Genomic DNA, 23,300 nt, shown 5'->3' with positions numbered 1-23,300 from the left:
TGCTTCATAAGGGGATTCATAGTCTTTTTGTATTGTCCTGAGTAGAATAAGGAAAAAAAAGGGATAGAAAATAATTAAAGAAACTGAAAAAGAACTTTTACTTTTAGAATGAATGAAGTGTTTCAGGCCAAACATTCTGTAAAGGATTTTCCCTCCAGTGAAAACTGTGAATATTTTTCATTTTTGATTGAGCCATAGTTTTCCGTATTAAGCTGGAAATATCCCTGTGCAGGACTCCACCATGAAGTTCCTAATCTCCCTTTTCTGCATGTTAAGATGACGGAATTGGGCTGGCTCAGTGCCAGTAAAACTGCTGTCAGCAGAATAGATGAACATCCTGTGCTCGCTCTGAACAAACATAACCTGCCTTCAAAGTCTTTCATAGTAGGTGGAAGCCTTGAAGTGGTTAAACCTGGCCCTGTCTCCCCTTCCTTTTTCCTCTTGGCTTTGCTCTGGCATCAATAGATGAAGGCAATCAATGCCTACACGAGTGTTGGTGAGCATCTCCAGAGACAGCTGCATGCTGTAGCTTGGGGCTCACATCAACCCCGTGTCTCTTGGCTGGGATGCAGGGGGGTGTTCAGGTCACCTTCCCCTGCAACCACCTTTAGCAAGCCTCAGCCAAGGGAAAAATGCAATTAAAATAACATAACCAGAGTGGATGAAGCCCCACACAAGAGCAGCATGGTATCCACTGATACGTGTGGAGAGCAACTCTTGGCTTTAATGGGTAAAGATCAGACCACCATGTCCCCAGGCTACTGTCATGAGATCTTCTACCTATTAATTTCTAAAACATCTGCCCCATCCTATGCAGCTCTGTGTTCTCGTCTGGTGGGTAGATGGCTAAACTTTTATCTTCACTGGGAATTTTTTGTGTTGGACTTGGTTTGCAAAAGGTCATCCTAGGCCTCATATACACCTTTTTGTTGTGTTTCAGTTTGATTTCCATTTCAGGTGAGTGCTGGGTTCCTGAATTAATTCTTATTCTTTACAAGGCTGGGACTTGAGCTAGGCAGAAAATTAGGAAACGCATAATTTGCTGCTATTTGAGTTCAACCCGTCCATTTCATGCCAAGATAGCAAATCTTAAAATCCTCCTCAGCAAAATTAAAAGCAATGAAAATCCCTTATATAAAGAATTAAAGAGCTGGACTAAGCTGTGCCTTGTTGGCTACATCCACACTGATGCTAGTCAGTGCTCATGACCCATCCTTGCAGTGTGAGCAAAGGCTTTTGTTCACATTTAAGGTGAGCTTTGGGGCTGAGCTCCTTTAGGATGGGGTCTTAGCATGCTCCTGAAGTATTTTCAGAGCTAATTTTGTGCGGAGTGGTCTGTGGTGCTCCGGACATCACTATGACCTCTTGTTCTTAAAATAGGGAAAAATAACATTTTCAGGGCTTATTTAAGATTGCAGACAGAATTTATAACTTTTGGGCACTTTTGCCACAAATTGGCTTTGGGATGTTAAATAGTCATGAGGGCAGTCTCAAAACTGCAGCGGCTTTCTCCAAACCAAGGTTAGCTTTAGTTTTACAGGAGCAACCGATATGGTATGAGTCTGGAGGAGGCCACGGAGCTGGTCAGAGGGCTGGAGCCCCTCTGCTGTGGGGACAGGCTGGGAGAGCTGGGGCTGTGCAGCCTGGGGAGTAGAAGGCTCCGGGGAGACCTTAGAGCAGCTCCCAGTGCCTGGAGGGGCCGACAGGAAAGCTGGGGAGGGGCTTTGGGCAAGGGCAGGGAGCGGTGGGACAGGGGGGAATGGCTTGAAGCTGAGAGAGGGGAGATTTAGGTTGGACGTGAGGAAGAAACCCTTCCCCGTGAGGGCGGCGAGGCGCTGGCCCAGGCTGCCCAGAGCAGCTGTGGGTGCCCCATCCCTGGCAGGGCTCAAGGCCAGGCTGGACGGGGCTGGGGGCAGCCTGGGCTGGGGGGAGGGGGCCCTGCCCCTGGCAGGGGGTGGGACTGGCTGGTCTTGAAGGTCCCTTCCAACCCCAACCATTCTGTGATTCTACAAAAACTTAGAGAACAGATGTTTACTATTCCCAGAACGAACAAAAAATAAATAAATAATATAAATCAGCTCTTAAAGCTGCTGCTTTTCCTCTCACTCCTTTGCTGCATATAAGAAGTATATAAATTTATAAAGCAACATAAATATCCTAGACCATCAGGCCAGTTCCAGATAGCACAGTATGACTGCCCTGAGAGGCTGTAGGAGTGCTGTGTGCTGCTTGGGCAACATGAGCTCGTGGTGACTTAGGACAGGATCAGACAGACATTTGATGGAGAGTCCCCAGACCTGGAATGGGGACTTAGGTCACCTTCCTGAGACATCCCCATCATCCCTACTATCAGTAGAGATGCAGACCCCAAGCAGGGCACCTGCCACCTCATTTGTACTTTGCGTGAGTAAACTCAATGTGCCTGCCACTTAAACATGGTGATTCAGGCTGCAAAGTTGCTAGCACAGTCCTGCCTACGTGTTTGGCCCAGGGTAACTAGTAAATTGTTGGGCAGTTGTTGGGCTGAGTTCAGGAGCTGACATTTTTCAAGGGTAGTTCCCAATAGGCTGTTTTCCTTCACTCATCTGTGGTGGAGTCAGAGAGATACAGAAATTAGTACTTCTGTGCTAATTAACCATGGTAAGTTGAATTTCTGGGCACTGACGCAACCAGCACAGAACAGCCCGTGTCTATTCTAGTAACATTTTTTTTGAGTTTATAAGTTGCCTGAATATCAAAAATAGGCACAGAGATCAGCTCGCTGCACCAGACGTAGCTGTAGTAAATGATCTGAGTTTCTCTCCTCCTTCTACTGCCTCTGCAAGCTCTGGACAGCAGATCATGCAGAATTGGGCACACTGGGTCCTTCAGCGTGATCACAGCAGGGAGTAGCTGGTCCACCCAAGGTGTAGTAGGACTCCATGCAAACGTCACACATGCTTTCTCACATGCTTGAAATAAACTGGCTCTAGTGTAATAGCTGGTGATGTGAAATCACAGACATTTGTCTGGAAAGGATTTGGAATAGAATCACAGAATGGTTTGGGTTGGAAAGGACTTTCAAAGGTCATCTAGTCCAACCTCCCTGCCATGGGCAGGGGCATCTTCAACTAGGTCAGAGTTCTATCCAACTTGACCTTGACTGTTTCCAGGGATGGGGCATCTACCACCTCTCTGGGCAACATAATATTTCTAGATGTGCGCTGAATCCATGTGACATACCTGATGTTGACAACTTCTTTGTCAACACTGTAAAATATTTCAAGATGAATACCCTTCTATCCTCCTCTTCCAGAGAAGATTGTGGCTGAGCTGTTTCAGAGCTGGTGGATGTTGCTGGATGCATGCTGATGCTCTAAGAACAGCTGTTGGTCTATCCTTGGCCTGCAATGCCAGGGTCATCTTGGGAGACACAAAGTAGTCACGGGTCCTGTTGCCAAGTGTGGCAGAGCTGAGTACTCAGAGAATTGTTACATCTGCTTTAAGACCAGCAAAGCAAGGACGGAGAAGAGCAGAGGAATTTGTGCTCAAATTGAGTCAAATGAGATAGGTTGTTGCAGTAAGAGCCCAGCTGTATTGCATGATCTCATGCTGTAGCATTTCAGCAGCCAGCCCATGGGAGTGCAGAAATGCATTCCTTGCCAGCCCAGAGGTAGCACAAGGCTTTTCTCTCCCTTTTCTTCACCTCATGTGTCTGCCTCTTCTACAAAGCTCACAGGCTTTTCAGGGAGCAGTCTGCCTCTTTCTGCATGTTTGCATAATGCAGCACAAAATGAGGTTGCCAGGCACTAGGGTAACAAATACGATCACACTGCTTCAAAACTCACCTCCCTATATACCAGCATTTTATGAGCAGCAGAATTAATAAATCCTGGTTTGTGTTCCATCTTCGGAGTCCAGCCTCTGTGCACGGTACTACAGCTTCCATCCTTTGTCTCTGGTTCTGTAGGTTTGCTGATTGACCTGGTGGTCCATGTGGGCTGGTTGTCCAGCTGGCCTTAGAATGAGTGAGAAAATGAGTTTTGCCTGTCTTTCGCTCAGCTGAAGAACACAGTTTGGATGTGTCTCCTGTGCCCACTCACTGATTTTGAGAAAAGGTGTTGTGATTATTACCTTGGAGATTCCTACCTCTGACACAAATATGACAGAAAATGGCCAGCGGGCTCAGAAGTTGCTAGGAAGGAATCTGAGTGACAGATAGACATGAAAAGAGAGAATTGGTGCATGATTTAATTCCTTTTGGAAGGCAGTTGAAAATGCATAGCCTACTTTGGAACCAACGTGGATCCTAGGAAGAAACCTCTTATCTTCTGAGCAGCTTAGGGTGAACTCTGAGTTTGTCAGTAATGTGTTTACATCTTTAATCCAGTTCTGTAATCCTGGTTTTTTAAGATGTTTCCTCTTCTTTTCTCTGAACTCTTCATGCGGGAGGGATATTTTAACAATGGACTGCAGAGAAGTGTCTGTGGACAAATGAGTGACGTTCACTGAACAGGAAAGAAGGGGACACAGATGAGCCCATTCACATACTGCTCATTCAGTGCTACAGTTTCATGAAGAATAGCATCCTTCAAACAATCCCAGTAACCCTGGGCCTTTGGCTGTATTATCCAGTCCCAGGGAGGGCTGAATGGTAAAAGAGGGGGAAGGAAACGAAGAAATACGGGGAAATAAAAAGTAGATGTAGGTAAAATCAACACTAAGGGTAAAGAGTTGGAGATGGGATTTGGCTCCTAGATTAAGATACCTACATTTAGGGGTGTACGTGTGAGTGTCTTCACACATGCTAGATGTTTGTATTCCCATTAGTGGAGATCTAGTCAGTTAATGGAGCCCAAAGAGGCGTTCAGCTCATCCTAAGGCAGTCATCTTTGCCATTGCAAAGGTCTTTCCAAGCTCCATCAACCGTGTTGGCCAAGCCATATTGACTGCCGCAAGGCCAGACACAGTCACCCTGCAGATATGGTGAGACCTTAATGTAGGTGTCTTAGGAGGAGAAACACCCAGGGAACTGTTGCAGCCAGCAGTTATCTTGGAAGAGAAAGGTTTGTCCTGTCTTTGCAGTGGGATTATGTGAATGGGAAGTGTAGTACTGGGTGGGCAGGGAGCTGCACTGATCCTGCACATGAAGGGATCATTTGTCACTGGACCCTTGGGACAACAGATGAACTTCTGCAGCCTAGCCTTCCCATCTGAGTGGGTCCTCTGGTGACTGATGAATTGTGTGTGTCCATAGCAAAGCTGAGCCTCTGGACTCAGTCTAACTGCTTACCTTCCTAAAAGTAAAAGCTGAGTATCTCCATGATCATTTGTCAAAGTTGGTTGAAGCTGATTAAGATGTTCAAAGCTATTACGCGAAGGGAATGACTGGCAGTACCCTCACACAGAGTTTGTTTCCCTAGTAAACCAGGCTGAAAATGAATTAACACAACCCAAAGGTGGTTGAGTGGAACAGGGCGGGAAGGGACAGAGTCTGCAACTTAAAGGTCCCATTGCCTCAGAGGTCCCAAAATTAAAAGAAGGGCTTTGATTTCCAAGGAAAATTCACCCCTTTGCGGAGGGCACTTTTTGGATAGCTCCTGGCTTGCACTGGATTCTTAAGGTTCTAACCACCTGGGACTATGTCTGGACACAACCTGTTTAAAGTAGCAACACACTTGGGGTTTCTCCATCCCCATCCTGAGATGAATGGCAATTTTTAGAGAGAAAATTTAAATGTTTTTCTTCAAAACTGAAAGATGTTGGTGCACTGTTGGGAAGAACTACAAAAGGCAAGAGAAGGGGTCTGTGGATGGGAACCAGAATGTGTCCAGCAGATGCTAAAAATCTTTTAAATGTGATTGGGTTTTTTTTTTCTCCAAAATGTTGCAGCTCTGTCCAAAAGAAATGAAAGATGGGTGTTATTTTTTCCAGTAACTCGAGAATTCACCATCAGATAATAAAGAGAAGCCATAGATCACAATACTCTACATTTCCTACTCTGCTTGAATTTACATCTAAAACAATTTTGTCTTAAACTGTTCCTTTACAGTCTTAACAAAACTGTTGCGTATAATTTGGTGCAATATAAGCAAAATTGTGTTTACAGGCATGTGTGAGGGGTGTCTGTGGGAAATCTTGGCTCCTTACACTTCTGAATCACCCAGCTCACTTGCCTGCAGGGAAGTTTGCTGAGAAGTGTCCGTCCTGTGTTGAGTTAGAGAACTTGAATTTTGGTATTCCTTTCTAAATAGTCTTTTCCACCCTAATTGCAAGAGTCAGGAACTGCTTGCAGGTGTTTTCGGTGTAGAGGTGAAGCTGGAGAGACAAAAAAAGTACCTGTTTTCAAAAAAAAAGCATTGCAGTCACATCTGAGGCCAGATTTGCAGAGGGCACCTGACAATTGCCATGCAACTAGCAGGTTCTCTAGTGCTCAGGACTGGCTGATTTTAATAGAATTAATTTTAATTTGAACTAATCCTAGTGTGTCAATGGGTTTTGGGTGAGGTAAATGAGCTGTTGGGAGCCGGTTTCTTTGTAAACCTGACTGGATAGAGGCACAAGCCTTTCCAAATAGACCTTGGTGAGAATGGGGGATTTCCATTCCCACCTTACCACTATTCTTCTGTTGGTTTAATTCCTGAATCCCTTATTTTTTTTGATTTTCAGAAATGAGTTCAGACCCTGGGTAGATGTCAAGCCTGTGAAAGCTATAAAAGCAAAGGCCCAGTACAAGCCACCAGAGGAGAAGATGATCCATGAAACCAGTTATAGCGCTCAGTTCAAGGGGGAAACCAGTAAGCCTGCTCCAGCTGATAACAAATTCCTGGAACGCAGAAGGATACGCACTCTCTACAGCGAACCCTACAAAGAACCGCCAAAGGTGAGAAAGGTGGCAGAAGTGACTCGGTGCCATCACTGTTCCTGGTGGGACATGTCCAACACAGTAAGGCTGGGCTGAATCCTGCCTGCTGTCATTCCCTTTATGTGGCATCTTCATTTCTGACCACTGGCTGCATCTGGGGATCCACCTTGGATATGGTGGTGGATGAAAAGCTGGTCATGACCCAGCAATGTGCGCTCACACCCAGAAAGCCACCCGTGCCCTGGGCTGCACCCCCAGCAGCGTGGCCGGCAGGGCGAGGGAGGGGGCTCTGCCCCTCTGCTCCCCTCTGCTGAGACCCCCCCACAGCGCTGCGTCCAGCTCGGGGGTCCTCAGCATCAGAGGGACACGGACCTGTCGGAGCGGGCCCGTCGGAGGCCACGGAGCTGGTCAGAGGGCTGGAGCCCCTCTGCTGTGGGGACAGGCTGGGAGAGCTGGGGCTGTGCAGCCTGGGGAGGAGAAGGCTCCGGGGAGACCTTAGAGCAGCTCCCAGTGCCTGGAGGGGCCGACAGGAAAGCTGGGGAGGGGCTTTGGGCAAGGGCAGGGAGCGGTGGGACAGGGGGGAATGGCTTGAAGCTGAGAGAGGGGAGATTTAGGTTGGACGTGAGGAAGAAACCCTTCCCCGTGAGGGCGGCGAGGCGCTGGCCCAGGCTGCCCAGAGCAGCTGTGGGTGCCCCATCCCTGGCAGGGCTCAAGGCCAGGCTGGACGGGGCTGGGAGCAGCCTGGGCTGGGGGGGAGGGGGCCCTGCCCGGGGCAGGGAGGGTGGAGGTTGAAACTAGATACCTTGAAGGTCCCTTCCAGCCCAAGCCATTCTGTGATTCTGTGGGCTTTAGTACAGGTTGATGCACTTGAGGCACAATAGTGCCCTACATCAAACCAAAAAAAGTGAGGGCAGGACCCAGATGAAGAGGTTTTTGCATTGTCATTTCCTAGGACAGGTTTCTCTTCCTCCAAAACTATAGGCACCCCACATTACACTTAATATCAGGAGCAATACGGTAAGAGCCAAATCTTCACCTGCAATTAATTTGGAGCGCTCCACAGATTTTGACAGTAAGCACTTTTGCCTTTGATCAGATCGAGGACGTGTGTCGAGAAAGGCCTGGGCATTTCTTCTAGCCTTGTTTTCTAGGAGCAGCAGAGGATATGCATATAAAAGGAGTCAGTCTGTGCAGTTTTAAACCTAGAACTATTAGTCCTTCCCAGGCTTTATCAGTGCTTAGATTTGCGAGGTGTCAGAAGGATGGCAGGGCCAGCACGGAGGAGCTGAAGGTTTCTGTTCCTCCTTAATTTCAAAGATGTCATCCCTATTTTAGGGACTGTAGACACAGGTGGATGCAAGACACTTTTGTGGACTGTGCTCAGGTGCTAGTCGGTGTCCTGCACCCCAGCTATCCCCAAGTAATTTTCCTTCATTGTGGAAATCTGTTAAGGGACAAATAGACTGAGGAACCAGGTTGTACAAGGGGGGGGGGGGGGGGGGGGGGGGCGGGGGCGGGGGCGGGATTTATAGCAGCCTCTTTGTCCTGAGCACCATTTTTCTGCTTTGAATCCAGAGAGAGACAATCCCCTGTGGGCTTGCAAGGTCCCTCCTGAAGTCAGAGGAAGGTGAAGGGATTGATAAAATAAATGACTGATAATACTCCCTCTGCCGTTTACCTTACTGTGTCTTGATGGGGAGACAGTGGGCTTTGCTGGCTGCAGGGGTACGTGACTTGAGGGCATCAACACCATGAAAGGATTTGGCCATTTGCAGCTCAGCATGCACCCAGCTGTTCCCCTCCCTTTGTGGCAGGGCATAGCTGAGTAGATAAGTAACATTCATGCTGTTTCTGATCTAAATCCTGTTTTCCACCTGTCCTTGTGTCTCTTTCTCTCTCTCTCCCCCCCGTCTTTGTGGTGTTGTTTTGCACATTGCCCTCCATGCAGGTGGAAAAGCCTAGCGTAAAGCCTCCCAAACCAAAAAAGACCACAACAAGCCATAAACCCCTGAAAAAGGCCAAAGACAAGCAGATTGCATCTGGCCGGGCTGCCAAGAAAAAGAGCGCCGAGACCTCCAACACAGCAAAGCCAGAGGACAAGGAGAAAAGTAAAGAGATGAACAATAAACTGGCTGAGGCAAAAGAGTAAATGTCACTGCACTTTCCTTTCTTTCTCGTTTTTCCCCCCTTTCTTTCTTCTTTTCTTCCTTTTTTTTTTTTCTTTCTCCTTTGATTAAATAAAGGCCACAAAATTAATTAGAGGCTTCTAATCTGCTTTTTGTTCTGATTCTATTAGAAGCTTTTCTGTTTTATTTCCAAGGAGGATTAGGGAATCCTTGTATTCTGAGGTCAGATTGTTCTGCTTTGCCTGCACAACACGGCTCTGCACAGAGTAAGGGATGTGGGAATGCACAGGGCGGGTCATAGGAGATGAAGGTGATGGATCAACCATGATTGTGTCCAACAGCCTGTCCCTTCCCTTGGGCTTGGTCTTTAAACACTTCGATGGCATGGAGTGCGCGCTGAGCTGTGGAGGGGCTGTGCTCTCATCCCACGAGGCCCTTTTGGGGTTGGCCGTTGTTTGGTCATCTCCCACTGGTGTCAGCAGGTGAAAGGTTTTTGAGGCAGAGAGGATCAGAGATTCATTCATGGTGCTGTGGATCTGATGTAAATCCACTGGAATCAGTGGTGTGGCCAAGAGCAACTTCCCCTGTTGACACTGGTGGGACTTTTGCTCCAAGAAGCACTGGGAAAGGAGATCCCGTGCAATTGAAGGGCCAAATCCTCCCCCAGGGTAGCTGGGGGTTAGATCTAATTGCATCAAGGCAGCTTCACCCATCAACACCACTTGAAGTCCTTGATTTAAAAAAAAAAAAAAAAAAAGGAGTGGGGGAAGACGCAGAGAGCAGTAAAGACTTCCCAAGCATGTGGCAGGTCAGACTAGGTTATCAGCAGGCTGTTCTTCGCTATTGTTTCCCTGAGGTTACGGATCTTTTTAGTTATTCCTGGTTTGTTTTGGATCTTGGTCTGCTTTCTTCACTTCTGGGGTGCCAGTAGACAGAGCTAGATTTTGTAAAGGGGTTTAGTTTGCAGACTTGACCTTCCAAGGGGTAGAAGGAAGTGAGCCACCAAGGTTGGCTAGAGCTGTCAGCCCCCGTTGTTTTGACTCTGCCAGCTGTTGGAGTTCATGTTGGCTCATAAGCATTCTAAGAGGGCCATAAACCAGTTGCTGGGATCCCTAGACTCCCTCCAGGCAAGATCTCAGGGTTTCAATCCTATGTACTGTGCTCTTACTCTCAGAAATCCCCAAGCCCAGCAAGACCAGTTAGAAAGCTGTAAACACAGTGGGACCATTTGTGAGCAAGTATGAACTGGCCCAACAGACTGGCATTGCATACCCCAGAATCTGAGTCACTAAGTCAATGGGAGCTGGGAGAGGTATGGTCCCGATCCGAATTTATGTGCCTGATTTCTGGATTGGGTCCTAAATACGTAAGGATTAATCTTGATACCACCAAACCGAACTGTTAAAACTCTTCTGTAGCAGAGCAGCTGCAAGTCAAGATGCAGGGTTCTCCTTTATTTTTGCAGTTCACTCTTTCTATCCTAACATGCAGTCAGGCTTGAAACTTTCAGAGAACAGGCAGTTGGGAAGAACGAAGAGAGAGCTGGGAAGCATGGTGGTGTAAGAGGAGAGTATCAGAACTGTGTTGCTGTAGAGGTGTTCGAATGAGGGAAGTCTTGCTGCTAGGGTATTTTAGAGATGTGAAACTATCTAACGGAAAAAGGGATGGTGGGCTGGGAGGATGAGGAGTCCTATTTTGGGGGTCTCACCCCAGTAGAATTGGGTCTTTTGGAAACATAAATGAGTGGTGGGCTACAAGGCTGAGAGAAAGTTTCCAAAGAGGAGGAAAGCTCTGTGGTATACATATAGTGACATTTGCTGGCCTTAGTAATGAATAAATGCCAAGTTCAGTGTATTGTGTGATGTGTCCTGTTTGCCTAACAGCCTAAACCTTTGAGTATAAGTAAGTGTAGTGTTCTGAAATCAGTGGTGTATTTCCAAGCTTAGCTGTGTTAGAACTGTGTGCTATGAGCTAGTCAGGTTGTGTATGTGGAAAATACATATTAATATATAGAAATATATATATTTAAACCTCCGATGTTTAGGAGGAAACCAGGGAAATCCTCCAGGAAGTAAAACTGTGGAAATCTTTGCAAATGTAGTGCATTTTTTGATGTGCATGCTCCATGGAGACGCTGACCTGTCCATATTGACCATTGCTTTCCTGAGCACTCAGAAGCCCCTGCAGCACTGCTCAAGTGCAGAGCTCAGCTCTGTCTCCAGAGCAGCTTGCATTGAGCTGGCGGAGCGGAGTGCTGCTCGTGGCTCTTCCCACCCCGTCGCACAAGGGACAACTGGCCAGAGAAGCCTGAGGTTCCAAGACCTGATGTGATTCCTTGGCATTTAGGTGCTTCATGCATCTTCACACTCCTCAGTGATGTCCTTTCCTATGGCTGGATATAGTAACAGCCGTGAAGATAACATGTCACAGCAGGCAGAACATGTCAGGAAGGCATGCAGACAGTTACCAGTAACCCAACACACCGATCTCACTGTACCTAAGGAAAGACCATGCCCTTTCTCCCTATTATTTTTGGCCCTAAGTTCCACATTGAAAGAGACACTACACTTGCCACCATTTCACCTTGAATTCAATGGGAATTTAGCCCTCGACTTCAAGGGTAACCAAATTTTGCCCAAGGAACATCATTGAGGTGCTCAGACCACCTGATCCAAGCATCTCCATGACTCTGGATGAACCGCTCATCACCCAGGGCTTCAGGATTGCTTCTTCTCAATGAAGAGCTTCCATCACAGTGTTTGAATGAGCCATGCTCAGTGAGTGATCAGGATATGGCCTTATTTTTCCTTAATACATGAAGTTTTTGGTGGCATCTAATTCCAAATCTAGGTATGAAGTGCTAGCCCATAGTCTTAAGTTCCCTCTCTAGTGAAGGAACTTTCCAAGGGCCATTGAGCTACCGATTTTGGACACCTCTCTTTGGGTAGGATGAATGATCCTTGGAAGGTTTTGATCTTTGCAGAAAGAGCCTGGGAGACTGGCAGGGCCTGGGGACCTCCCTCTCAGACAGGAGCAAAGTAGGGATATCAGTCCTATCCTGGGCTCCCTGTGCACCATTTCCTCAGCCTACACCCAAGCACACAGTTTAGCATCACACTGAATGCCAGGAACTGCAGCAGAGTCAGGCCTCAGGGTGAAATCCTGCATTGCTCCACCTTCCACAGACTTTATGCCCATCTGACCCACTCAGGTTTATCAGAAAGGAGACCAAATCTTTGCCCTTTCATGTTCACTTTGGATTCTGAGCTTGTCAATCCCACTGGGAAAGAGTGCTCTGCTGTTCTGTGCTTCCAGTTACCACAATGCAGATGCTGTTTCACTGCTAATTTGTAATGTTTGTTTTGCTTTCCTTGTAAAAAGAAAAAAAAATGTTTTGCTTTTTACCCTGTGAAAGTTCCTATGCTGTCTATTGCTTGCTTTCTCATTTTCACTGTATTGTACTGTTACTCCTTTCTGCAAAATGGTGCTAATTGCTGACTGAGCTCCTGTTTTCTGACTGCTTTGCACACCGATCACATGCTTCTTCATTTGCAACGCGTCCAGTGTGAAAACATGGCTGCCATGAATTCCACAAACTCTTGCCTCTTGGAGGCAGATAGGAAGTGTCTAATTAATATTTTGTGGCCTGGGTTTGGTTGCATATCACAGATTGTCTCTTGTAATGTGTTAAGCACACCTCCTTGTGGTGCTTTTTCATTCTTGCTGTTCTAATGAGCATCACACACACACACACACACACACACACGTTAATGTATAGCCAATTGATTGTGACGTGCTTGTGATCTTTGCTTGCTCAAAGGGTTTCTTTTCCAATGATAAATAAATGCTAAAGACGAATACCACCTCCTTGATCTTGTTTTCTCGATAAGAAGCACAGTTGAGTGAAACACCTTTCCAACCATAATCAGATTTGTGTTGCTTAGAGCTGCCACTTCCATGCCTGCTGTAGGGACAACTGAGCTGTCACAGTCTGACTCCCTTTAGATGGCTGCTAACCTCAGACTAGCCTGATGGGAAAGCTAAGCATTTGCAAATGTGAAGATGGACAGTGAAGTCATGTGGACGGAGCAGGTAGTTTGCTTTTCTTTTCTATGTGTACAGTGTCTTGAGCAGAGGGTCCCTGGTGAGTGCCCTGCATGCAGGCTGCTGCTGCACCTTGCTCGTGTCCACGTTGCACTGGATCAGGGAGCAGAAACTGAGCCCCATCAAGAGTTGGAGGGAGGGGAGGTGATGTGTATGAAGTCACTTAATTACAGACCCTTTTCCAACTGCCTATAGCTTTTGCTCTGGCCCAAACCACCTGAAAGTCCCGTGAGAGGGGTTGAGGGGCTATAAATCCTCATTGAAAGAGGTGGCAGATTCTTGGGTCGAGCACTTTTAGTGTGCTGCAAGCCTGGCCACCATTGAACAGGCGCTTGGCAGTGTCCGTGGAAATGCAAAGCGCTCATTTTATATTAATGAAAGCATTGTCTATCTGGAGAAGGTGATGGTTGAGAAGAAAGCAGAGCTAGAGGCACAATTTTATTTTAAATGGTGAACCCTGATCTTAGCTTCACCTCTTTTTTCTTTTAATTAGCCTGTAAGATCCTACCTGCAATTTTTATTTTTAATCATGTTTTCTCTTTTAATGGATATTCCAATAACATCCCCACCAACCTGGAGAGATTTGTCTGTACTGGGGTTTTATTTTGAAATCTCTCCTCCAACACAGCTCTGCTGACTTCCGTGAAGCACCAGCTCTTTCCTGCCTTACAGTTTCTGGGTGCTACTTCTCATCCTTGCCTGGTCTACAGATCACTTCTTGAAGTATTCTATCTGTGACTACGTGCTAATAACATTGCTGCTTTCTGATATCCTGCTGTATCACCCTGCCTTCCCTCTCCCTTCCCCACCAGCTTCATCCATTCATCGATCACACATAACTATATGACCTTTAAAGTGTTTTAGCTGAGCTGTAGGTCCAGGGATTTTTCATTTCACCCTTCCACAGTTGGTATTGGAGAAAATGTTCATTGTTAAAAGACTGGTCATTGATGGGGGCTTACCTATGACAATCCATGTTGGCCAACAAAATGTTTTGCCCATGACACAATGATACAGGGTCTTTTCCGTGCTGCAGCATGGATGGGTCATCCATCTGGTGCCACCCAGCTACCCACACTCAGTGCTGGAAAACATGCCTTTGCTGCCTGTTGCTCTCTGAACTCGCTCAGCATTGCAAAGCCTAAACACCCAAAGGGGCAGGGTGCATTTTTAAGTGACAGTAGGACCTACTGGCCTGATGACAGGCATGGGGACCTGGACTATTTGGTCTTTAACCATCACTGTCTGAACCCCCTGCTACTGACTCACTCCTTCATCTTTGCCAAGTCATTACTGACTGGCACTGCCCACCTCTTACCAAGGGCTGTTTTGAGAATGATGTCTGTGCAAAGCACTGGAGGTGGGTTGCTGAAAATTAAATGCTTTGTCTTACAAGAGCATTTAGTGTGGAGGCACTGGCTGGAGTAAAAATAGTCCAAATTGTCAATGTTGGTGTCTGGGTGAGGGGACAAGGAAGTGGGAGAGAATATTGGCATGTTGAATTTAAAGAGTCAAGTCTGCTTCTCAAGTTCTTGATAACAGAGCATCTGAGTGCAGCTTTGCAGAGATGCTGCTTTAACAACTGCACAGTGTGAGCAGCCCCATGAGGAGTGGCCTGTGTGTTTCTGATTTTAATCAGTCACTTTCAAATACATGGCGTGCTGAGGGCTCCAGCACACCTCCCGGGAGCCTTATGCGTGGGTGGATGAAGAGGTTCCTGCCTGATGCTCTCCATCCCGTTCCCTGCATCAGATGGAAGCTTAAGTGGCTTGGACACAGGACTGAGATTTACTAATTAAGCCACTCTGAATCTCTGAGCTTCCTTTGAAAACCTCAGTTACCATTATTACATCCCTGACTGGTAAAGCCAGGTCAAAGGATGAGTACAGATATTTCATCAGCTGACATGTCAGCCCTTATACAAATGCAGCCTCTTATGTCACAACATCCTTTGGGTTTGGGATTTATATAGAGATGTGCCAGTGCAGGAGAGAAAGGGACTTCCTAAGAAGATGTATCTGCCATAGCTGGTACCTCCCAGCATCCAAGGAATAACCACCATCCCCAACAGCAACGTCAAATAAAGAAGAGGAGCTGCCTAGTATGAACATGATGACATGGCCATGTTCAGCACTAAGAACAGTATCTTTTGCACAGCTCGAAAATACTGTGATGGTTCAGACATGGGCTTCAGCTCTCCCTCGTTCCAGCTGTCACGGTAAGTTTGATCCAGTTGGGGATTCGACATCCCACTTCCATTTGTCCATATTCACATGAGCTTTCTGGGTTGGGAGCAATTCCAGTAATGCCACTGGGTCTACTTACGAGCTCAGAGATCTGTGATGAGGGATAACACAGCTCTGAGTACTTCAGGACTGGTGGGTTATCATGAACTATGGATTGTTTGTAAACAGTCTTAATTTCTGTTGCAGGGTGCCTTGGAAACAGCTGCCTAATCAGGACTGTCATGTGGTGGGGATGTGAACCCAAGGATAAAAGAGAAGCCTGCTAATGGATTGAAGGTGTCTTTATGCTTTCTAAAGCGCCAGCTTTCCCTGCAGGAAGTCTGCTCCGTGGAAACCAATGGCAAGGACCATGTGCCAGAAAAATGATGGATGAAGAGTAGTGACAGATCTTAGCAATACATGAGAGCACTGAGGAATCATAACTGTTCGTTCAATGTTGGCAGTTCAATGGTGTGGAAGATGGAAAGGGGGAAATATTTCTGAACCCCTTCTTGTTGTCACCTGCCCACCCCAACCAGCCTGAGACATGCAGCAACCTCAGGCCCCTGAGCAAAGTTGGGTCTTCCTGTATCTTCTTGTGGAGCCAGAGACCTGTGTGCCCTGCCTGACTCTGAGGGAGATCTGGAGAGCTGGGTCACAGCAAAGGGTGAGGAGCACCTTGCATGGCATGTAATGGAGGGGATCTCACCACATGATGGCTGTGGCAAATAGGTCTGTCTCCTGCAATTAAACAGCACCCAGGAGCACTTGATGGTGCCGGTACCCGATGGTCAAGATAGGGAAATCCTGAGAGTACTCCCTGGTCATTGGACTGACCTGCTCCTTGGCCTGATTCAGGATTTAGTACCCAACTGAGGACCACTTCAGCAGTGGCCACCTTGCTTGAAGCCAAGAGATTTAACAGCAGGGACACAAGCCAGCAAGGCACCTTTACTGAAATAGTATTTTGGAGTCACAGGACAGTGGATGTCCTTGCTTGCCACCATTGCCACTGCTCCCTCCCCTCTCCCCAAATGTCATTGCTGATCGGACTTCTCTGTCACTGTTGGCTCCTTCCCATGCCCTTCCATGTTCTTACCACCCCACCAGACCCCATCTGCCCACAGTGCTGCTATTCCTTCTTGCCTTCAAAATAATTTTCCCTCCATCATCCCTGCCAGCTTTTCTTTGTCTGTCCCACAGCTGCTTCTCCAACCCTTCGTCTTTTCCCACTTCTCCCCCTCCAGCACCTTTCCCTTCCATGTCATCCTAAATAATCAGCTCTGCCAGGAACCTTCTCCTTCCCATCTTCCTCAAGTTACTGTCTCATGTCCTGTCTCTCGGACTGTAAGCCTTTTTCTTTGTCTTTACTATGTGATAACGCTCACTGCTTAGAATAAATAATACTTCACCTACCAATTGCCCTTTCTCCTTTCTTGGTGTGGCTTCAGTAGATGTGTCTGCAAGTGTACTGTGTGTCTGTCCTCATGGCCAACTGAGCAGTCAGTCTTGCTGTCCTAGCTCTATCCATGATCTTTTGGGATGACTCTGCTAGTGTTTTTGTTCCCCCGTACCTTCATTCTTTCTTTTTTACAGCCACAGAGACAAGTTTAGTTGTCTGTATAGGAGCCCAGCATATTCAGAGCTGCATGACCTTCTGTCCTTTGCAATTCTGGTGCGTCTGGTAAAGAGGTTGGCTTTTCTCCAGCTTCATGCAGAGATGTCCTGGGCTGACAGGTGGCTGAACAAATGCAGCCACTGAGGAGAATGAAGGAGAGATCTTGTAGCCCAGAGCAGAAGCAGCCGATGGTAAAGGAGCTGTGTTTCCTGGTGCAATACAGAAAACAGTGTGCAGAAGCGTGTCAGTGGAAATCCAAGCAGATGCACCTCTCAGGGGAAGAAGCCGAAGCTGGCTTAGCAGCAGGACATGTTTCAGAGATGGATGCCCAGGAGCCTTCTTGTAGTCCAGAAGGTGCCCTGAACATCTGCTTCCTTCATCCCAGGCTAGGACTAAATCTGCCCATACTCAGGTCCCTGCAACCTGAGTACAGCAGGGACCCAATTGTGACTAAGTCCCAGGTGGCTCCTTGCTGCCTCCTTGTCCTAATTTATTGCCTGAAAGTGCTAGTTTGGATTGTGCTGGCTGGAGCTATCAGTGCACATGGAGATGATGCTTCTTCCCAGGTGCTCCATACACACAAGGAAAGCTGCAGGAGCATCTCAGTTCCTCTACCCTCACAGTGACCCCCACTGCCAGTGGTGTTACACCACCTTGCCAGAAGCAAAGGAGACTTCTTACCATGCTGAGTGAGCAGCAGAGCTCACGGTACGGCCATCAGTCTGATGTCATGGGCCATCTGCGGAACTTAGGTCTGTAGTCCTAACTCAAGGCCAAACTGAAGCTGGTTGGTGGACATGGGTGGGAGAAGGATCAAGCAGTGCTTAGTCCCCTTGGCTTACTTCAGTGCCTGTTCCTGTCCTTAGGTGTGCAGGAGCAGAAAGAAGAGATGAAGTGTGTGGAGAGCTCCTATCCTCAGTGAGGAATCTGGAGATTTCATCTAGGACAAGCGAGACCTGCCACTCTGTTCTGCTTGGCATCTGCAGGCTCTAAGGATTCCAGTGTAGATGCTGGAAAGAGGCAGTGGGAAAGAGGATCCCTTAGTGTAGGTAATGCCCTCATCCTTTCCTGTGTGCCACCTCACCTGCTCCCACCTGCCATGCTTTCACAGTGCTTCTGCCTCCTCCTCCAAACTCTAGACTCCCAGGAGTGCAAAAGCTCTGGAACAACCTAAACCAGCAGCCAAACATCTCAGCTGCACAGTTTTAGGAACTGAATAGTATTCAGGACAAGGTTCCTGCATGCCACTGAGGTCCATAGCTGACATTGAAGTCTTCTAACATCTACACTTCTGCTAGCAGAGCTTTGGAAGAGCGTGTATATCTGCTGCTTTGTCGGTGGGCATTTGTTTAAACTCTGAAGTGCTGAGCTCCTTGTTGCTTACCTCATACCTACCTCAGGTCAGGTTTCACAACCAGACACTTTCTTCCCCTGCAGCCCTTGCTAGCCCCGGACTGGCGCACATTTCCAGGGGCCACCCAACCTATGCAAGGGATAGCAACACCTCTGCTTGCTTAGGTACAGACACAGGCTGAAATGCTTCATTTCTCTGCTTTATCTTACAGCATTAGCCCCACTATTTGATGCTGTTGCCTTTTCCAAGGAATGTAACTTACCAAGTACAACATTAAGGCCATTTTTCAGGGCAAAGACAACTTGGTTTTTTGTTACTATTATCTCAGACAGCACACTTCAGTGCACAAAGGGCAGTAAAGCATTCAGAAGGGAGAAGTGACTCGCTATATCCTGCAACCTAATTGTTAATTGCATTTGCCCAGGAATTGATGAGTCTGTATCTTCTGAGGAACATGAACCTGCCAGTGTCCTCCTGGGTGAGGACTGTAACCAGAAGGTCAGGTCCTCCACAGAGGAGAGCCGTCACCTCACCTAAATTCTCTGGGAAAGAAAGGACAGATTTTTTGTGATTCTTTTTTTAAAAAATGGCCCTTCAGCACCGAACTTAACAGCTCTGCATGCCTGGGACTATTTTGCTGTTTCTGAGCCATCAGTAGAGAATTCCTGCTGCTTCTAGCTTCTCTTGAAGGCAACTTTTAACTTTCCATGTGCCTGGAGTTGGATCTGTCAATACGGTCTCATAACAGCTCCCCAGTAGTTAAACTGCTTTGAACGAAGATAAATGTGCAGAAGCAGATAAACATCTTGAGGTCTTTTTGATATGAGACCACCAAAGCATTAAGACCTGAATCACAGAAGGACAGGGATGAGCTGCAAGCAGGTCCTCCACATTTGTGAAGAATGGGATAACGTTGCTGGAGCCTGTCACTCTCAGAGGCAAATTTAGACCTCAGGTCACAAGACCCCAGCTCCCTGTTGTTATACCAGGACCAGCGAAGAGGAGACTGTGCTACATGTGCTTATGGTGGTCATCCACTGGTTATTTCCAGACACCATGTGCTGCCTCTGGGATACAAGCCCCTGTTGAATTTCATACTCTTTCTGCATCTCCCTCTCTCAGATGTAATCTGAGTAATGATCTGTCACCTCCAATTAGTATCTTCTGCATTTTTTCACCTTGATACATCACATAATTAACCCAACAGTTTGCCACTGGCAGCCCTTGTGAGGGCAAAGATCTCCAAACTCTTTCCTCCTCACTTGGCTATGGCGAAGATAATTTGTAAATGTTGCTGCTTGTGTGTTGGGACTTGTTACGTTTCAGGATTAGGCTTTCCTTTCAACCCTCCAGTTTGCACCCTCCCAGCTCGCTCCTCCCAAGGCTGGTAGCCAGGGCCAGACCTTGCTGTGCAGCCCTGCAGAGAGCAGCCAGGGCCATTCTCCTCCTGGTGGGAGGCTGTGCAATGTGTTGTCCCTGGATACCAGTTCCTGAGGAAAATAATGTAATTACCTCCCCCTCACACTCCTTCCAGTTTAAAACAGGTTTGGAATGAGCTTTACTGGGACGGACAATCACACAATTGCCTGTATGCAATGCAAAGAGGAAGCCAGGGAGTGGGGATGGGACACAGATGCTTTCTCCTCCAGGAGGCTGGGTCATAGCCAGTCTGCAATACATGGCTGAAGGATGCACACACTCAAAAGGAAAGAGCTGACAGATTAAAATGAAGTATCCACCCATGCACTGCCTGCACCAGCTTTTTTGGTTGCTTTGACAGAGAGGTGCCACATCAAGACTCAAGAATTCAAGGGTTAATTCTTCTGGTGACTCTAGCAGGAGCTAAGGGAAGTGTTGTTGCAGGGTGATTTCAAACAGTTTATGTTGCTCCAGCAAGAGATGACTTTTGGCTTTCAAGCTCTATTCTGAAATGCAGGGCAGCAGCAAGGGCAGGGTTGGACACCAAGGAAGAGGTGTGATTAGTCTGGTGTTGACCCACCTACAACTTGGATCATCACATACATGTTGGCACAGGAAGACCTGAGCTCACAGCCTCTGCCTCCTCCCTTACTAGATCAAATGTGAAGACGTGCTTAGAGGGGTGGCTTGGCAGAGGAGTAGCTGCTAGTAGCCTTCAACCTGCTCAGCCTGCACATGTCAGCTACCTTGGGCATGCTCTCCACTGGCAAGGATGTGCAGGCATCTCCAGCCTTCTCCAGAGACCAGGCAACAGGTCCTGTCCTAGCAGGTGTCTGTACATGAGCAGCATGGACCTGATCTGTCCTCACAGCAGGGCATCTTTTCAAAGAGGACCTGCCTTGCATTTTCCTCTGATCCCTTGATTTACGGTGCTGGGCTCACCTCATTCCCATAGGAACTGGTAGGTTGGAAGGACTTGGCAGTTTTCCTGCACTGAGGATACCAACCTCTGCCAACAGCTTCTGGCAGCAAATGTCTCTTCACTGTAAGCACAAAGGGCAGGACAAGGGTGAGTATTTCAGCGAGACCAGTCCTGCCAGGCCTCTCCACGTGGGACTGCCCCGTGAGCCTCTCATACAGGGATGGTTACATTTGTGTCTGCGTTGGGCTGGTTTCATGGAGCAAGGTAACTAGCACCTGTCCTGGCCGTGGTGTCAGCCTCTCCTTCCCTCCTTTAACTTGCAGGCTGGAACCATTCTCTACACAAAGCCAACATGAGGCTGGGGAACGAACAGGGATCGCCACACTCCCCTAATGCAACCACTGTGAAAAGTTGTCCATTTTAAAGCTGAGCAGGTTTCTCCCACCTCTCCATCTGCTTTCTGCAGCCTCACAGATCCCTCCCCATCCATCACACATCTCTCCTCATCCCTGGAGATCCTCCTGCTCTTTCTCTTAACAAAGATTGATTCCCTCATCCCCTACAGATTTTCCCTTCCCATCTCTCCCTCTGCACTTCAAAAAGACCTGACCTTCCCTCCAGCACCTGTCCAGAGCTTCTCCTGGCAGCATCTACCCTAACTCCCAGGTTCTGTTCTCTTACGCTCCCACCCAAGACTACCCCAGGTACAGAGCTGGCCCCAGAGCTGATCCTAGCAGGCATCCAACGCCTTGGTGCCATCATCACCTCCTGCTGTCTCCCGGGGCATTGAAGAGGAGGGGTGCTCTCAAACTGGGGTTACTGTATGTTAGCTGGGTTTGCTGGTTGCTGTCAGTTGTTTTAACAGGCACCTGGTGCTTCCTGAGCAGCACAGGAGCTCGGCTCCCCTGCATTATAGGGCTTTTGCCATCTGCCTTGAGGGAAACAAACTGCTTCTTTGTGAGACAATTTTACAGCGAGGTGCTCGTTCGATGCAGGTTATAATCAATTGGCAAGCATTTTTCATAGCTGATGGGTGGGCCTGATCCTGGTCACGGCTCAAAAAGTTAAGAGCTCCAGCCCTCCCAGTGTTGTGGACATCAATGGGTTTCGGACCAGTTACTTGCGGGGACCAGGACCAGGCTCAGCAACCAGCCTGAGAACATACCAAACATGTGCAGGCTGCTTGGGGAGCAGTCTGCAGAGCCACTTGTCACGGGGCAAATTCCAGCTCAGGGGTGGGTGGCATTTTGTTGTCATACACCAGCTGATTGCTCTGACAGCTTTGCAATGATGCTCTTTCTCTGCTTCCAGGACCCCTGAAAAAAACACTGGTGCTACAGACCAAGAACCAAGTACCTTAGTGCAGGACCAATGCACATGAAGTCGAGTACTTTCTTCTGACCGGCTGCTGGAGCAAACGTATAGTCTGCATGAAATGTGTGTCGTCTGACTGGTATACAATAAAGCTGATGATCAGAGCTGAATGACAATTTCTCTTGTCTGTCAAGCACTGAGAAGTTACTGTCACCAGGATCTATGTAATGCAGTTAGCATGTCTGTGCCTTGGTTTATATTCAGTAAAGTCATAGAAAGAAAAATGGGTCCGATTCGCCCTTTCTTCATACCTGTGAAACAGCACTGGTTTCAATGGTCTCTAAAAATAGTTTACATGGGCAACAGAGAGCTCATATTCATGTCCGTAACTCATGGAAGCATCATACTGGATTTTAGAGATTATCCTGGAAGCCTGGTTGATAGGATCAGCAACTCTTTTCAGTAATCCTGGGAAGTTGTAACGCACTATACATTCTTAACTGGTGTCAGGAACTTGCATTTGGATGTTGCCAGATGAAGCATGCCTTGTGCAACACCTGGCAGGTCCCCTTGTCATTGTGTGATAGCCAAGATCATCACGGACCTTCTCCTGAGGCTGTTAATGTTCTATTTGTTCAACTTGCCATTTAGGGCAAACGCTGGACCAGACTCCAAAACTTGCTGGCAAATTAGTATTTCTTCTGAGCATATTTACCAAAAATGTTTCATTGAAAAATTGTAAAGTATGAACTGGAAATGTAGGAGTAATGGAGCTGGTTCATGGGATTAGCAGGCCTGGTTGTTCTGTATGCCCATCTTTCCTGGGTGATGCTCCGTATGTCCATAAGACATATGCAGCATATGGTGGGAGATGTAGTCCAGCCCTACAGCCTGTCCTCTATAGGTGGCTAAGTGCACAAAGTACCCAGACAACAGTTCTAGCAAGGCACTGGCCCACCATGCTCCAAAGAATAGTTCTAGGTTTATGTGAAAGTGTTATTACACTTAGAGCTGGGATTTGCTTTACTTTTTGCAGGCGCTAACTTCAAAGCAGAAAGCTGCTCTTCCTTGCCAAATTAATTACGCAAGGCAGCTACTTCATCAGAGGTGGGGAAAGCTGGGCAGCTTCCATGGAGCATGGCAGCTCCGAAGCCCTCTGAAACCAGAGGGTCTGGTTTGCTGGGTCTAGTTCAGAAGGAAACTGCCTTGGGCTTGGAGGAGTCATTCAGGTATTTCAAAGTAAAAATGCAAGTTTATGATATAACTCCTCCTCCATAAGTACTCCTCCTATACAGACCCCGGTCCTGTGGAGGAGTAAATCAAGAGTGATTCCAGCCATGGCTGGATCAACTTTAAAATGAGCGAATGTTGTAG

General features: G+C 47.5%; 1 protein-coding gene across 1 annotated transcript in view; it reads left to right on the top strand.

Annotated features, from left to right (window-relative positions):
• The window catches only part of MAP6 (microtubule associated protein 6), a 45,660-nt gene extending 23,324 nt beyond the window's left edge, over window positions 1–22,336 (top strand). The window contains exons 2-4 of the mRNA XM_040584384.1: window positions 6,649–6,862; window positions 8,793–8,989; window positions 21,924–22,336. Coding sequence (XP_040440318.1) covers window positions 6,649–6,862; window positions 8,793–8,989; window positions 21,924–21,993 — 481 coding nt within the window. The 3' untranslated portion in view covers window positions 21,994–22,336. The remainder of the gene's footprint in view (window positions 1–6,648; window positions 6,863–8,792; window positions 8,990–21,923) is intronic.
• The last annotated feature ends 964 nt before the right edge of the window (window positions 22,337–23,300 follow it).

The sequence above is a fragment of the Falco naumanni genome, chromosome 2 (genome assembly GCF_017639655.2).
Source record: "Falco naumanni isolate bFalNau1 chromosome 2, bFalNau1.pat, whole genome shotgun sequence".
Taxonomy (NCBI): domain Eukaryota; kingdom Metazoa; phylum Chordata; class Aves; order Falconiformes; family Falconidae; genus Falco; species Falco naumanni.
The sequence above is the reverse complement of the archived record's forward strand: the minus strand, read 5'-3'. Positions and strand labels throughout refer to the sequence as shown.